Raw genomic sequence first — 18,244 nt, forward strand, 5'->3', positions numbered from 1 at the left:
GCAGTCACTCATAAAAATCACTCACAGTAGTCACACCACATGGTAAAAACAGGAATATTCCCCATGCAATGTATTGTATGAGTGTATGTATATATACATTTATCTATGCGTATATGTATCAAGATGTGTGTGTGTGTATAGATATATGTATGTATGTGTGTGTGTATATATATATATATATATATATATATATATATATATACACATACATACACACACACACACACATATAATATGTATAGTAATATATCTACACACTGCATAGGACATGTACGTTCCACGCTTACACCCATGTGCGGCTGCCCTCAGAGAGACAAAAAAGTGCACAAAAGTGTGCGCAACTGCACTTACATCTGTGTAAAGCTGGTCCTATTGTATGTATATATGTATGTCCTGTTGTACCGCCTCTAGGTTGGATACAAGATGTGATATAGGCGGGCATGCAGGCTCTAGTATCCCGTTGTACCACCTCTAGCTTGGATACAAGATGTGATACAGGCAGGCATGAAGGCTCTAGTATCCCGTTGTACCACCTCTAGCTTGGATACAAGATGTGATACGGGTGGACATGGAGATTCTAGTACCCTGTTGTACCACCTCTAGCTTGGATTCAAAATGCGAAACGGACGGGCATGGACGTTCTAGGACCCTGTTGTATCGCCTCTAGCTTGGATACAAGACGTGATATGGGTGGGCACGCTGCCACTTGGGATGCATTATGCATTGACACTTGGGGGTCAGGATAACAGCATGCTGACAATAGAGGGCAATGTATAGCTTTATGTCTTTGGTGATGTTAAATTCATTCTCTGTGGCTGATTTTACACAAGTGAGCACTATATCAGCACGAGAAACTCAAACCAATATCTCGCATGGCAAATATGCGAGTGTGTCTGCCAGTGCAGTGCGCCTTGTAAGAACAATGCATTGCGATGTGTGTATGTGTGTAAAATATATACACATACATACACACATACATATACAAACACACACACACCGCTGTAGGAGCAACTGTAAGAAACAAAATAAATGGTGGGAATACGGCGGCCGCCTGATCTTTCACGCACATAGTATTCATAGGGGAGGTCCTATATTTTCTCGGTCAAGTATTAACGAGAGAGAATACTGCTGGTGAAAACGAAACCACAGAAAGCTTAGGCTTAGTTTTGTCCCAATATACGGCCGTGACAATCATGGCCGCATAAGGGAAGAAAATTACATTCGCCTGAAACCGCCATATACACACACACACAGACAAATAAAGCTAGATAGATATATGTGTGTATATACACATAAACATATAGATGAATAGACGCGGATGGATAGACGGGCAGACGGATAATTACAGACGGATAGATGGATAAATACAGATGCATAGAGAGATAAATGTAGACGGATAAATACAGACGGATAGACGGATAAATACAGACGGATAGACACAGACGGGTAGACAGATACAGATAGCATATATATGCATATAAATATATATATATATATATATATATATATATGCATATATGCTTTTTATATATATACTTTTATTTTTATATATATATATATATATAAAAAAGCATATATGTGTGTGCATATATATATATGCATACATATATGCATATGCATATATATATATATGCATAAATATATATATATATGCATATATACATATATATATACATATATATACACATATATGCATATATACATATATATATATACACATATATGCATATATACATATATATATATACACATATATGCATATATACATATATATACACATATATGCATGCATATATATATATGCATATATATATATGTATATATATATATGTATATATGCATATATATATATATGTATATATATATATGTATATATATATATATATATATATGTATATATGCATATATATATATATATATATATATGCATATATATATGTATATATATATATGTATATATGTATATATGCATATATATATATATATATGTATATATGTATATATGTATATATGCATATATATATATATGTATATATGCATATATATATATATATATATGCATATATATATATATATATATATATATATGCATATATATATATGCATATATATATTTATGCATATATATATTTATGCATATATATATGCATATGCATATATATATATATATATATGCACACACACATATATATGCATATATTTATATATGCACACACATATATGCTTTTTTATATATATACTTTTATTTATATATATATATTTATATAAATAAAATATATATATGCTTATATGCAGAAGCTTGCATTTCCATTGGCTAATAGAAATATATTCTGCCTGACAACAGTGTCAGGGATACATTTCTATTGGCCGAGAGGCAGCAGAAGCTTGCATTTCCATTGGCTAATAGAAATGTATTCTGCCTGACAACAGTGTCAGGGATACATTTCTATTGGCAGAGAGTGTGCACGTGTAACGTGCTCCCAGGCGAGCGCGAGCGCGCCGCAGACTCGCGCATGCGCAGTCGTGTGCCGCGGTCCCAGGCGAGCGCGAGCGCGCCGCAGACTCGCGCATGCGCAGTCGTGTGCCGCTGTCTCGCGTGTGCGCAGTCGTGCCGTTGTCTCGCGCGGCTACCTTCATTCCGCGCTTCCTCACAAGACAATGTACGCACACGTCACTAGTGACGTATGCGTACATTGACCTGAAGGAAGCGGAAGGTAGGCAGTGTACGCTTTTTGACCGGATGGAAGAAAATCGGGTGCTGGAGGTCACGTGACCGAATTGACAAGCGGCTCCAGGAGAAGATTTGGGATAAGAAGAAGAGGTAAGCAGGCTGCCTGGGGAGCAATAGGTAAGTATAAATTTTTTTGTTTTTAATGACAGAACCCCTTTAAGTATATATTATTCTTCCACATTTTGGCTGCCTGCCGGAGGTTGCCTAATGCAATTGTTGTCACTGTTGGGGCATGATCCGACCATGTGGCCGTGCCGACTTCTGCCTTCACCACTGATGTTATGAGCTGTTTGTCTACCAGGCATAAATCAATGCGTGAAAACGTTCTGTGTCGGGAGGAATAAAATGTGTATTCCCTTGCCGCGGCATTAAGGCAGCGAAAGGTATCAAAAAGTGTATTATTTCTTAACCAATGGTTTAGGCACGTACCTATTCTAGTTGTTTGGTGAGTAGAGTCAATAGATCTCTCTGGGGTTGTTAAAATCACCGCAGAGGATCAATGAGCCTTTCGCAATTTTACGTGTTTTTTTCATAAGTTTATTTAGGAAGCTCAATTGCTTTTTATTTGGGACATAGACGTTAATTAGGGTGATCGGAGTGCCCCTCAGATCTCCAACCAGAACTACATATCGACCCCCAGGATCGCATAATTGTTTTTCAAGAGTGAATGATGTGGAGTCCCTGAACGCTACCATCACCCCAGCCTGTTTTTTTGGAGCACATGCGAATATGGTGTGTGGGAATTTTTTGTGAGCCATGCGGTGTGTGTCTGTGTCTAGTAAGTGTGTCTCCTGTATACATACAATGTCGATGTTGTTACGGAGAGCCTCTTTCCACACGGAGCTTCTCTTCTGTGGCTGGTTTACCCCGTTAGCATTCAGCGACAAAATCTTCAGAGCCATACAGCTGGAAATTGCACTCTGGAGCTAAGAGACGGGGACCTTAAAGTAGTGAGCGATGCCTAACAAAACAGAACTGTATAGAGAACAAATTTTTGTTACACAAAAAACCATACATTCGTGGGTTAGTGGATCTTGTAGCAGAAACATACTGTAAACAAGAAAAAAACAGCATAGAATAGAGAAGAGTGTATGGCAAGTCAATGCTTGCGGTCTCATTTGGGGGGGAATAATAGTTCGCAGGAGTGATTGGCGCGACCCTCGAGTCTGCAATGTCCTGCAGCAGTGGGACATATTGGGTGCAAAAAAAAGGAAAAAAAAAAGGAACTTCTTACTTGCTTGTAGAATATCTTATTTCTTTTAAGCATTTTTCCCTTGCTTCCTTGGATTCGCTTGGTGATCAAGATTTTCTTTCGCGAGCTTTTCCGGGGGGACCCTCGGTACGGGTAGCGGAGAGTTCTTTAATCTTCAGACCCCACAAATTTAGGGTGTTCTTGGCAGAGGTGAGGTCATGAAATACATGAGATGTATTTTCTCTTGTAGCGATAATTTTCGTGGGAAAACCCCACCTGTATGGAATATTTGCTTCTCTCAACGCCAGAGTTACACTTGCGAAAGTTCGCCTCGCTTCCATGGTAGCTTGAGAGAGGTCGATAAATAAGCGAATATCAGTATAAGGACTTGGCAAGGTCTTCATTTTCCTCGCTGCGTTCATGAGGGCTTCTTTTGTACTGTAGTGATGGATTCGCACTATGATATCCCTGGGACTGTTTTCTTTCAGGAATTTCGGGAGTGGGAGCCTATGAGCTCTATCAATCTTGAGCTCGTGTTCAGGAATGTTCAGAAGTATTTTCTGGATCAGGCGTGTTACATACTCAGGGATCTCGCTATTAGAGACTTTCTCAGGGACGCCTCGGATTTTGACGTTATTCCGTCTATTCCTGTCCTCTAAGTCGATTAGTTTGCTCTGCAATTTGGTAACAGTCCCTTCCAGGTCATAATGTGCGTCTATGAGCTCATTGTGCGATTTCACAAGCTCCTCCATCTTGTTTTCAGTGTTATTCAATCTGTTGGAAACTTCTGAGACTGATGTGTCTACATCGTGAGAAAGGCTTTTCAGGTCAGCTTGTATTGTGTTTCTCAGAGCTAGTATTGCCTCTTTGATGTAAGATTCTGAGGCCGGTTTGTCTGACGCTGATAAGTTATCTATTTCACCCTCATTTGCAAGTTGAGGAGCGTTTTTTTCAGGGATCTCTCCCTCTGCAGCATCTGTCAGTTTTTGTCTTTGTTTAGCTGGGCTGTTAGAGGCAGAGTGCTCTCCCTGCAGCGCCGTCGGCGCCATTTTGTTTTTTGTATTGCGGCTTATCTGGGCCCCTGATTTTTGCTTGAGCTCACTTGCCATCTCCTTCTCCTTACTTCCCGGCTCCGCTGTCCCCTCCTGCTCACTATCTTCTCCCTCTCTACGAGTGGGCATCGGGGCTGGGGGTTTGCGGAGATCTCTTACCGGGGTTCCCGTTGCTGGTGCAGGCCCCTCTTCTGCCGCCATTTCAGGGAGAGCGCCGCGCGGCACAAAGAACTCCTCCAGCCACGTCGGAATCGCTTTGGAAGCCCTTCTTCTGGCTGCCGCCATGGTCCTGAGTATTTTGCCCTGCAGAAGGTGGGTTTTCAATGTCCCCCGCTTGCTTTTTTTAGTAGCTGAGAGTCGCTGCCGAGCGGAGCTTACACAGGCACCGCCGTCTCGGACTCACTCCAGGCCACGCCCCCTTTTGTGCTCCAGGACGTCTTTTTTCGACACAGGCACTCTGCATGGAGTTCTTGCCGGTAACTTGTCTTCACTTATTCGTCTTCTGATTGTAGCCGTAGTCACTGGGAAGTTCAGATCTTCTGTGATCTTTCTGGTGGTGATCATCGGCTGAGTCTTTGCCATCCCAGCTATTCTTCGATCCATATGAACAGCAGTTCCCGCTTCCTTCTGTGTCCTTCAGGTTTGGGTCGCCACTTCCAGGTATTTAAGACCATCTTAGCGGAGCAGCCTATAATCTGCTGCTCTTCTCTGGATGGTTTTTCTCTCCAATCAACTTCCTAATTAAAGTCCATCCTTCATCAGAACAACGTCTAGAACGCCTCATGTTCACCAGAATGTCCGAAGAAAACTCACTATAACCAACATGAGCAACATTTGCCGCCCTCCTACCTTAAATAAGGGACAACATTATTAACCCCTGTTATTCCACAGAATTAATGACCAATTTAACCCCTCGCTGCTATTATTTTTGAAAACTCCCCTTTTAATAAGTAATTCAGTTACTCACAATGAGCCCCGCGTCCTAAAGATACTTTCACACGGCAGTTTTCATGTTCAGTTTTTTTGTGTGCCCAAACCAGGAGCGGGTCCACAATACTTTCTAATGTTAAAGACGCATCGCAAATCTGTGCTTTGTGATTTTTGTGCGATGCGTTGTTAACATTAGAAAGTCCCACAGACATTTGCGTTAACGCAGCGCTAAAGAAACGCAAGTGTGTGGGAGCCCTTACTCTGCCACACTTACTTGCTATGTAAAAATATCACTTCTACCAAAAACAGTGATTTAGCAACTATTTTTTGAGGCCTCCTGTACATGTATCTCATGGGGTGTGAGGAGTTAAGGTGCATTTAGACTGAAAGATGATCGCTCGAACTATAGTTTGAGTGACAGTTTTGAGCAATCATCTTAGCTACTAAAAGAGTTATACAGGCGGAGCGGGACACTGCTGTCAATGCCGAGAACAAAACAGCTGTTTTGTATATGCAAACAACTGTGACTACATAGCAGCTATCAGCGGTGTCCCGCTGAGCTGCTAGCTCTGAGAAACAGTAGGAGTGCTGACAGCTTCTTTGTTCTCAAGAGCTTTCAGCTAGTATCTCGCTGGGAAGTCCTAGCAGTATCCTGCTGAAAGAATGTGCCAGTGATTTTCTCAGTGCCACCCGCTGAGAAAATCACTGATAAGGCTCATCCCTAATTTCTAGCTTGCTAGAAATGAATGATGAATGAACAGTGTGCGTTTAGATGCAACGATTAACCCTTTCCAATCCAATTCGTATCCTGGTTTTCCTAGGGGGCTTACTCTTGTTCTGCCATTATACAACAGTGCTATCTGCTGGCTAAAGCCAGCACTGCATGAGGTGACACGTTGGATAGGCTTCAACAGCAGAGAGGCTGGCAATATACAGTAAGAGAACCCCAACGGATGTACAGCCTTAAATCATAATGTCTTCAGAGGTCAGACAGTGGATTGGAAAGGGTTAATGTTGAAAAGATGGCATTGTATCTAAATGGGTCTTTAAACTCTGACTGGTTTACTAGATCCTGAGTCAATAACGCCTGAGGCCATGCTCAACAAGAACAGATCCATTGGGATATACATACAGATGGGTCTTTCTTTAGCTTCACTCTTAAGGCAACTTTGAATTACTTTACAATGGACTTTGTTGTGTTCAGATAAGAGAACAGCCCCGTTTACACGTAAAGATGATCGCACAAAAAGATGTCTTTCGAGCGATCATTTTGCATAAACTACTACATGGTACTAATCCCTATTAGTACCAAGTAGCAGGGTGTGAGCCACAGGGAGCTGTAATCAGGAAACAGACCACCCGCTGTTCCCTGATTACTTTTGCTTTGTTCTGCATCAGGGCTGACAGCTGAGAACAGCTGAGACAAAGCAATCAGCTGTTATCAGCTCTCCTGGGCAGAGCACAGCGTGCAGTCCGTCTTATCAGCTGTTCTGCCGAATTATGGTTTTCAGGCAGAACTAAATTCCATCGTTTGGCCGAACAGTGAAAGATGGGCACATTTACACACCACGATTATTGCTCAAAAGATGGCTTTTGAACGAATTTTGAGCAATAATTGTTGTGTCTAAATGGGCCTTAAATGGGTTAACATAAGATAACTTTCTGCAGAGTGATATCACAATCAGGGTAAAATGTCACATCTTTATGTCTAGAACTCAGTAGATTATCGGACCACTAAAATGGGGGAGGGATCAGTAGTGGAACTATTTAGCTGTTTCCCATGAATTGGGATGTCTGACCGCTGCATTGTCTCCTCGCTGGTCCTTCTCCCCAAACGCCAGTCCTATCCTCCACATGTCATTACACACTGCTGCTGGTACCGTAACCATCAGTGCTGCTCTAGAAACATCCTTACTAATGATCAAAACAGCCATAACAGATCCAGATGACATGTGCGGCAATACGACTGCTATGTCACAAAGCAGCCGGGGCAAGACGGAGGGTGACCCATGGGGCGAATAGCAGGAAGTGATGCATTCTTCTGGCCATGTGACTAAAGGACAGAGCGGACCTCGGGGTATGTTTCAGATTTCGCCTCCAGTGGGTAATTTGTTCTGATGTTACCACCTTGGGGAAGTCCACGCGTGGTCTGAGAATCTGACTATTTTCAGACTGCTGTGCGCTCTTCCATGGACTTCTATAGGATAGCATGTGTGTGTGGCCCTCACTGGGGGGACGGAGCGGGAAAAGGGGAGCAGGTAATTATACAAAAATACATCCCCTTGGCTCCGCCATTACCTCCTCAAACACCATCATAAGTTAGTTTATGGCGCTGTTCAGAGGTGACAGGTTCCCTTTAATGAGATGCCGGCGATCAATCAATAGATCATACAATTATATATCACAGTAGTGATCGCCAGTCATGACATATTCCATAGTCTTCTATCATCCAGCCAGTAAGGATACAACTCACCCCACACAATGTTCAGCGGCGCCCCCAGGCTGCTGTGATCCACATAACAGGAGTAACTGTCGTCCTCGCCGGGCATCACGTCCGCACTGACCCTGATCTGATAGGTGCCGTCAGGATTGGGGAGGACATGTGTGGTCTCATATGTGGGAACGTCGTCCACCCCGTTCTTCATCCACTTCACATCCACATGTCTGGGATGGAATCCGTACACCTGACAGTGAAGCATCAAGGTGCCATCTTTATGCTGACCGGATACCTTCACCGTTGGCTGAACTGAGAGGGAAATGAAGAATATAAAATGACAAGAATTAAGACGACGCATCTAAACATCTTCACTCGGTAAGAACGAGAGCCGACCCTGCAGTAGCTGGGCATATGAATAACATGCATGGGGGCAGTACTGAGTCACTTACACTCTGGGGACTCTTTCTTGTGTCAGGCCACATAGTACGTGTAGTGCACCAGACCTGTGTATGCCATATCTGTGTGCAGGTACAGTACTCAGCAGCACCCCCCTCAGTATAAGGAGGGGTGTGAGTGGTTGTTCATCAGTACCTTCACCTGTGCGGTGGCTCCTCCATATAGCAGTCTGGCTGTCTGCATGTTGAGGGATGTGGTGCTTCTACCTGCCCTCTTGTATTAGTACATTGGTAATTATATGGCCGCTTCCTGTGATTGTGTTTGATAATATATTCAGTGCCTATTAGACTGATGGACTTGATGTTACACTTATCATAATTAGTCATATTGATCTCACACAGATATATAACTCACTAGATCTGGACTAGTTACAGGCCTCTAAATATTGGAGATCATTATTACCAAGGGGACACGGTACTTATGTCACAAGAGGTGAGTTAGCTCCTTATCCCAGTAGTCTGTTGGGTTTTCTAGCTTCTACATCATACATTTGTATAATGCACCACGATGGGGGCAGAGGAACGTGCTGCTCTCCCCCCTCCAGACACCGGGTGCGCCCTTCATATTTAGAGGCACGCTCAGTTTGGACTACCTTGGCCTACTGACCCAATACTGTACTACATTATGACCTTCTGTCATGTCTGACTGTGTTCCCACACATGGTGATATTATAGCCCAGAGCTCTGACGGTCTCCGTTCCCCTCTTACAATAATTAACAAAGAAATTTTTCATTCAATAAAAAATACTTCCTGCGCTCACAGAACTTTAAAATTGCATATTATAAAATTTTCCTTCAGATGAAGGAGACTTACTTTGAAGGAGGGGGTTATGCTTTCCAATATTCCCCCTCCTAATTCCCACAGGTCTTAGTGACTCTCAAAAGATGAGGTTTCCAGTCCAGGGTTTTCTCCTTTAAAGTTTATTAAAATACAACCAAACAATGGTGCAACAAGCCAACTGATGCACGATATGACAAGTTCACCAAACGATCATAACAACGCGTTTCGGTACGTATTGTACCCTTATCAAGTTATGCAATTACTAAAATGTGAGCGATTTATATAGGGAAGTATTACCTTTCACTCCTTGATGATACTGATTCCAAATCCCCTTCAGGGGGGTGGAGAATCATCCGCGCATATACAACGTCATGTGTTGCGACTCTAATGAGTCCGACGTGTGACGTCATTGCGTATGGATGCACGATACTACGCTGTGTACTCCTGGGCAACGTGAGTCCGTGAAGCAGGTGATGTCACTGCGTTCTACGTGGAAACGTTCTTCCAGACGCCCCTGTATCTCGCTTCACCCGAGATCTCGTGGGACTACACAGCGTCATCACGTTTCCTGTGATGTGTATTCCCCGTGTGCGTTTCACTCTGAACCGCAACGTTCAATCATTGGAATATATGAGCTTATCATGCCCTAATTACATCGTTTTCTAACTGTATAATACCTTTGAGTATATTGTTCTATATATATCAATTAAATATTAAAGCGGATATTTTCATATTGCCAAATGAATTATTTCAACTAATGTGTATCTGATGGTTCTAAAAAATAAAGGGGTGGAAAAAGGAAAAAATGAAAATTGGGAAAGGGGAGAGGGAGGAAAGAGAGGGGAAAAAAAGGGGGGAAGGAGGCTATATCCTACAGGAGACACTCAAATTAATATACCTATAAATGTAATATATCTTATCTATATAATCTAATAAATGCATAATAACCATAAATATACATGAATAAAATTTACATAAATATAAAAAAAATGAAATGTTATATTTTTTCTAGAACTTCATTTAGGCCTCATGTCCACGGGGAAAATCAGGCCCGCTACGGATTCTACATGGAGAATCTGCAGCGGGTCCCTCCTGCCCCGCGGACATGAGGGCTGAAAAGAGGAATAAATCAGAATTAACTCACCTCTCACACGCTCCGGATACTTCCTTCGCTGCGGCGTCATCTTCTCTCGTCGCGGCCGGATCTTCTTTCTTCGGCTCGGCGGATGTGCATGATGACGTCGGTGACGTGCCCCGCGCATGCGCCGGGCCGAAGCAAAATGATCTGGCCGCGACTGAGAGAAGATGGCGCCGCGGCGAAGAGAAGAACCGGAGCGTGTGAGTAAAATCCGATTTTTGTGTCCCGTGGATCCGGACGGCTTCCATAGGCTTCAATAGAAGCCCGCGGGAGCCGTCCCCGCGGGAGACCCGCATGAAAATGGAGCATGGTCCAGATTTTTTCATGCTCCATTTTTTTTAAAATCCCTTTTATTGACGATCCGCGGGTATTTATCTACCCCGCGGGTGGTCAATGCATCCCTATGGGGTGCGGATACGCGGGCAGGAGAAGAGTTAAAATCCGCTGCGGATTTTAATTCTTATTTTGCCCGTGGACATGAGCCCTTAGTCCCCCCGGTTTAAGAGTTCCAAATCTAAATATCCAATACATTTCACGATTTTTTAGAAAGGTAAATAACCCTGATTTTATACTCTCTAATGATGTGATTTTTAATAACGAAAAATCTTTGTTATGATAATTAAAAAAATGTTTCGATACACTGTGTTTTGTGAATCCATTTTTTATATTCGTTCTATGTTTATTAACCCTAGTCCTCAGTGCATTGGTAGTACGACCTACATATCTAAGTCCACATGGACATTCTATAAGGTAAATTACATAGGTCGTGCTACAATTCATATATTTTTTCAAAAAATATGGAGTCTTGCCCTTTCCCATGTCTATTTCTTTTCTCCCATGGGTTATATTCTGACAACATTTACAATTCCCCACCCCACATCTGTAGGAACCTAAAATTTGTTTTGTCAGGCAATTTCCTTTTCTATTATCACCCACAGGTCTAACGTCTTTCAAGTGTGGGCGAGAGGGGGCCACAAAATCCTTAATATTTTTGTTTCTCCTAAAAGTAATCACCGGATTGCACGCAAGGGAAGTCTTCAGAAATGGATCCTCTTTAATAATGTCCCAGTGTTTTTTCATGATATTTTTTATTTCTCTATGTTGGGAGTTATATTTAGTTATAAATCTGGATTCTATCCCCTTTTTATCTTTTTTTCTCCCCTGGTTTAGCTACTTCCGTATTCTGGAGAGCTTTTATATAGGCTGCTTCCACCAGATTCGAGGGATATCGTTTTTCTTTGACATCACCTGCTTCACGGACTCACGTTGCCCAGGAGTACACAGCGTAGTATCGTGCATCCATACGCAATGACGTCACACGTCGGACTCATTAGAGTCGCAACACATGACGTTGTATATGCGCGGATGATTCTCCACCCCCCTGAAGGGGATTTGGAATCAGTATCATCAAGGAGTGAAAGGTAATACTTCCCTATATAAATCGCTCACATTTTAGTAATTGCATAACTTGATAAGGGTACAATACGTACCGAAACGCGTTGTTATGATCGTTTGGTGAACTTGTCATATCGTGCATCAGTTGGCTTGTTGCACCATTGTTTGGTTGTATTTTAATAAACTTTAAAGGAGAAAACCCTGGACTGGAAACCTCATCTTTTGAGAGTCACTAAGACCTGTGGGAATTAGGAGGGGGAATATTGGAAAGCATAACTCCCTCCTTCAAAGTAAGTCTCCTTCATCTGAAGGAAAATTTTATAATATGCAATTTTAAAGTTCTGTGAGCGCAGGAAGTATTTTTTATTGAATGAAAAATTTCTTTGTTTTCTATATGGGTGTTCCCTCGATGGATCCCTGAGTGACTTCCAGCGTCTCTCCTCTAGTGAAGAGAGGATTTTTGTGCATGCTCTACAAATACAGAACTTGGGAAGATCTACTTTGAGGTGAGATCTTGGAGGTGGTATTTAAAAAAATTTTTTTCTTTTCCTCTTTTGAAAGAAAAAGGAAAGTTTTTTTCTTTGGCGCTTTTTTCCGTTTTTATCTTCTTACAATAATTAGGTTTACTCTCCCCTCATTCTATAATATTCATAATACTCCTCCTATGGAAGAGAGTAATATGGTGGATGCTAGTAGACCTCATCCAGTAATCATGCAGAACACGGAGACCCGCAGTCCTACTATTACTCCTCCTGTAAAAGGGCGTAATGAGATAGAGGATGGTTGTCATTATTGACTGAACCTGTGTGATACGGAGATGGAGAGTCAGACATCTTACTATTACTCCTCCTATGGAAGGGAGTCAAGTGGAGAATGACAGTAGTCATCATTGAATAATCATGAAAAATCCAGACCCGCAGTCCTCCCATTACTTCTCCCATAGTAGGCGGTAATGAGATAGAGGATGGTTGTTATGATTGATACTGAAATAGTCACACAGCTTACTATTACTCCTCCTATGGTTGGGGGAAATGTGATGAATGACAGTGGTCATCATTGAGCAATCATGCAGAATACTCCTCCTGTAAAAGAGGGTAATGAGATCGAGGATGATTGTCATGACCAGCTGGTAACTACTTGTCCCCTGAAGTATAATTGTATAGTCATGGAGGATCTGGAGTCTCGCTGTAATGTAGTTACTTCTCCTATGGGAGTAATGTGGCTGCTTGATGCTTGCCATAACAGGGCATTGCTGGTAGGCATATACTGGCTGTGACACTATTATTCCTACTAGTAGTGAGGGTAACGTCTATGTGTGGTAGCCCAAGGTAATTATGGTGTACAGGGACACCTGCCCACCAGGCCCTGGGCTCATCTGATGGTCTAGCTCTGTGTAGCTCCTCCTAAATAAGAAGAATGCCCTTTAGGGTAGAGGTTACCCGGTTTAGGCCAGTGATCATTGAAATGCTAATGGTTGTTGGTGATGAGAGGTGTAAACAGAATGTGAATCCTGCTGTACCCCGTGGAGCTGCCATCACTCTGATGAAGGCCTCTGAAGCTGGTGGAAGTGGTGAAGTACCGGACCCTCGTCTTATGGCTAGTTCCGGCACAAGAAGACTGACCAGAAGCCGGCAAGTGCCGTGATATGCGTGTGGTTGTAAGTGGGCGCTGTGATAAGCCAAGTCTTGTTTAAAGACCGAACTCACATAGCATGGAAAGTTTCACCCCCTACCCACATCAACCAAAGGGCCAGCCCCTATTGTGGCCTAAATAGGTGGCAACCGAGCGCAGACCTTCGTGGGAGGGGGGAGACAGCGGGTGAAAAATAAAGATGGTTGTCACTGATGGCTCTGCCATCCCTCCCCGGAGCACCCAGACGCCTCCTAGCCTGGCTGCGCACAGTGGTAAAAGGGATAATGGCAGCAATCAGCGCTACAATACAAATGTTCATGTGACCCAGCACCTTTCCTTGATGCATCATTCTGGTCGCGAATGATGATATAATGAGTCCTAACCCGGGTTGTTAAACTAAACCGAAGGCACACAGTTTACTGGGCATCTTCATAGCAACATAACCGTTCCAACTTTACGAATGCAGTTTTTAGTTACAAACCTCTCAGATATAGCTTGAACTAACAGTCCTTCCTTTACTGCTGTTAACCTGAGGCACAAGTTCACTCCGCTACCACAGGCACATTTGATCATGGCCGCTTTTCTCCTAGTTCCATGGGGTCTGCCCTGTCTGTGCTTTCTCCAGCCGCAGGTGAAAAAGACTCTCTCCGCTCTGGCCTCCAGTACTTGACCTCTTCATTCTACTCAACTCATCTTAAACCAAAGAGCCGACTACTCCCGACTTGAGCATGGCTTGCTTAAGCTCCACACCCTGTGGCTCTCGGTCCTGTATTCTTCTCCTCTCAAAGCTTTCCTCCTCCTCCTCCTCCTCCTCATCCTTCTCCTCCTCAAGATCTTCTTTTCCTTCTTCCCCTTCCTAAAATAAACTAAAATAAGAAAAAGACAAACGACCCGCAGATCAGAAGGTCGGCTTCCTACGAATACTAAGCTCAAACTGATTTAGCTCAGTGCCTGCAGGAGGGATGTAGCTAGTAGGAGGGACTAACATTTATTTGCTTAGTGTCGCCTCCTAGTGGCAGCAGCTATACCCAAATCTTCTGTGTCCATTAAAGTGCAATTTTCCAGAGGGTTTTTCCAAAATTAATGTGACTATTGGGGGGATAAAACAACACATGTAGAAAAAAGGTTGTTCATATCTCCATCATGAGAAAAGAAAAATGCAATTCAGTAGCCGAACCGGACCGTCATATGACAGAACTCACCAGCGCTGAATGGACCCCGTTGACTATAATGGGGTCTGTTGGGTTTCTGACATTTTAAACGAGTGCGATATCGGGCAGTGAATTCGCCAACATGTGATTTCCCCTCGGATATGAGGAGTTTTTAGCTCAAAACCGCTCGTCTCACTGAGAAGCAGCGATCAGTCGCAGCGGAGGATCGCGGGGTTTCTCCTATTGTTATAAATGGGAAAACCTCGTATAGCACCGCATGCACCTAGCACGTAGTGTGATGCTGCCAGCCTCATTGTTTTCAATGGGCGACGCGAGGGCATGTCCAAAGATAAGACATGCCACTATTTGTTTCCTGCATTCCAGTGCGATGAAGGGAAAAATAGTGTTGAGCTACATAGATTTAGACCTTATAGGTAGTTCACGATGGCAGGTAGGCTTGTCACCTGGCCGGTAATAAACTGTATTCATAGGTTTGCAGTCAGCCACCTCTTGCATGCACCATGCTGCACCTCTGACTCCCAGTCCTCTGCCCATAGGGCTGCCACATCCTCCCTCCCCCTTTGTTAATGGGCTAATGTGCACCCCTGAATCCTATCCCCCACCAATCACCAGCCATTCCCTGTTATATTACACATCCTCCCCCTTATGGAGAATGCCTAATTAATTGCTCTCTAACTGCAACTTCTTGTAAAGCCCCCATTTGTGTATATCCTGGTGCTGATCCTTGCCTGACTCTGACCATTCTGACTCTGGACGTTATTATTGCTTGCTGCCAGCCCTGATGTTCAGCCCGGACCTCGTTAATACACTTGTGCTGCCGGCCCTGATGTTCAGCCCGGACCTCGTTAATACACTTGTGCTGCCGGCCCTGATGTTCAGCCTGGACCTCGTTAATACACTTGTGCTGCCGGCCCTGATGTTCAGCCTGGACCTTGTTAATACACTTGTGCTGCCAACCCTGATGTTCAGCCTGGACCTCGTTAATACACTTGTGCTGCCAACCCTGATGTTCAGCCTGGACCTCGTTAATACACTTGTGCTGCCGGCCCTGATGTTCAGCCTGGACCTCGTTAATACACTTGTGCTGCCAGCCCTGATGATCAGCCTGGACCTCGTTAATACACTTGTGCTGCCGGCCCTGATGATCAGCCTGGACCTCGTTAATACACTTGTGATGCCGGTCCTGATGTTCAGCCTGGACCTCGTTAATACACTTGTGCTGCCTGCCCTGATGTTCAGCCTGGACCTCGTTAATACACTTGTGCTGCCGGCCCTGATGTTCAGCCTGGACCTCGTTAATACTCTTGTGCTGCCAGCCCTGATGATCAGCCTGGACCTCGTTAATACACTTGTGCTGCCGGCCCTGATGATCAGCCTGGACCTCGTTAATACACTTGTGATGCCGGTCCTGATATTCAGCCTGGACCTCGTTAATACACTTGTGCTGCCTGCCCTGATGTTCAGCCTGGACCTCGTTAATACACTTGTGCTGCCGGCCCTGATTGTAGCCTGGACCTCGTTAATACACTTGTGCTGCCGGCCCTGATTGTAGCCTGTATTACTGCAAGACTCCTGTTCAGACTGTTGGGTACTGCGACTCGGCCCAGTGCAGCGTCAGCAGCCAGACTACCGGGACTATCCGGATGGGTAACGGCTTGGAGACCCTGCAACAAAGACCGGATCCAGCTTGGAAGTGTCAGGGGTGCCGGACATAAACCTCCAGTTGGCGCAATTATCTTTTACCGAAAATAATTATGGCAAGGTGGGGCACGGTGCTGAATGGTGCCACCCTGCCACCGAACTGCGAAGACCCACTCCCGAATGTCCAGTCAATGCTATTACAAGCAGCTTCTTCTCCTACACTGTCAGTAGTACCGAACACAAGTCGCTCTATGAAGAGGATAACCTCCTCCCCTCCCCCGTCTCCTGAACTAAAACATGGGGAAAGAGTCAGGTTATCCTCTGCATAGATCGCACTGCGTCCGGTACTACTGACAGCATGAGTGAGAAAGAAGTTGCTTGTAAGAATGGTGATGTCCAACCAGAGGTTTGGGGGTGGGACAATTACTAAACGAGGCCACAGAGGGGGCACTTATTTAGTGGGGGCACTATTACTATGATGGAATACTGAGAGGAGGGAGTAGCGACAGAATGGGAAGAGTCTACAGAGAGTTTTGGCTGGAAGAAATCTTCATGGCGATCTGAGCTCATATATAGGAAAGAAAACCAAACCAGACGTCACCTATAACCACTGGAGGTAACCGCACTGTAATCACTATCACTGTGTAGAGCAGGTATCTGACTGGGTCTACTAGTGCTGAGCTGCTATGTCTGCTGGGTTCTACAACTTGCTTCCTAGAATAATATATAAAGTTTTGTTTGGTAATAATTTGGAGTTCTGTATTGCACTGGTGTATCTTGACGCCACCGGAAGCTAGGGGTGTGACAGCTGTCACCAGGAGTGAACGCTCCTGTCACACCCCTAGCTTAGGACTGTCTGCCAAGATAGAGCAGTAAAGGCCAGGGGAGCAAGCAGGTGGCTGACCGTCGGCCAGTCATAGCGAGTCAGAGGGCAGACGCACAGATACCGGCTGCGTGAAGAGCCCATCTGCAGTGATCTGCCAGGGCTGCACGGAGGCAGCCGGGTGAGCAGAGGGTAGGCCGCCTGCGGAGGAAGTGGGGCGTGGAGACTGTGCACTGGGCTGTGCGCGGACAGCTTTGAAGCAGTCAACCCCCCCCCCTTTCCCTCAGTAATGTGGGAGCGGGGCTGGCCTCTAGCGGGCATGGAAGACCGGCAGAAAAGTAGTGTGACAGCGGACCTGCGAGGCCAGGTGACACGAGCAGGTTCCGCAGCTCCAGCAGCACAGCAGCCTCCGAACCCTGGCTGCGCCGGCGGGGCCAGGGTGCTATCACTCTAAGGTGCTGCAGGGTATGCTCCCCCTTGCGGTGTGTGTGCTCCCCGCTGTCGGCAACCGGAGTCGGCGGACACGTTTCCTGATGCTCCCCCCTGCAGTGTGTGGTCCCCGCTGTCGGCTATCGGGGGTGTCGGCTGCACTCCCTGATGCTCCCCCCTGCGGTCTGTGGTCCCCGCTGTCGGGAATCAGGGTCGCAGCCGCTACTCTTGGATCTTAACGCCACCATGTAGCACACCACACACAGCCAATCGGAACGTAGAGGCTTGATGGGGCATTAACTGCAAAAATGCCAAGTCAGCCCTTAGCTTCTGGTGATGTCAAGATGCACCAGTACCGTTCTGTAATACCCCTGACTATAGTAGGCCATGATGGGCCCCTGGACTACCTGTGCATTTGTATGAAAGTGTCAGCAGC

The 18,244-nt window shown here is 44.7% G+C and overlaps 1 protein-coding gene across 3 annotated transcripts in view; it reads right to left on the reverse strand.

Annotated features, from left to right (window-relative positions):
• LOC136620511 (class I histocompatibility antigen, F10 alpha chain-like) overlaps nt 1-18,244 on the reverse strand; it is a 58,095-nt gene that overhangs the window by 12,707 nt on the left and 27,144 nt on the right. For all 3 annotated transcript variants that reach the window (XM_066595327.1, XM_066595326.1, XM_066595324.1), the window contains exon 4: nt 8,379-8,651. In XM_066595327.1, coding sequence (XP_066451424.1) covers nt 8,379-8,651 — 273 coding nt within the window. The remainder of the gene's footprint in view (nt 1-8,378; nt 8,652-18,244) is intronic.

This window comes from Eleutherodactylus coqui, chromosome 3, assembly GCF_035609145.1.
Source record: "Eleutherodactylus coqui strain aEleCoq1 chromosome 3, aEleCoq1.hap1, whole genome shotgun sequence".
In the NCBI taxonomy this organism is placed as follows: domain Eukaryota; kingdom Metazoa; phylum Chordata; class Amphibia; order Anura; family Eleutherodactylidae; genus Eleutherodactylus; species Eleutherodactylus coqui.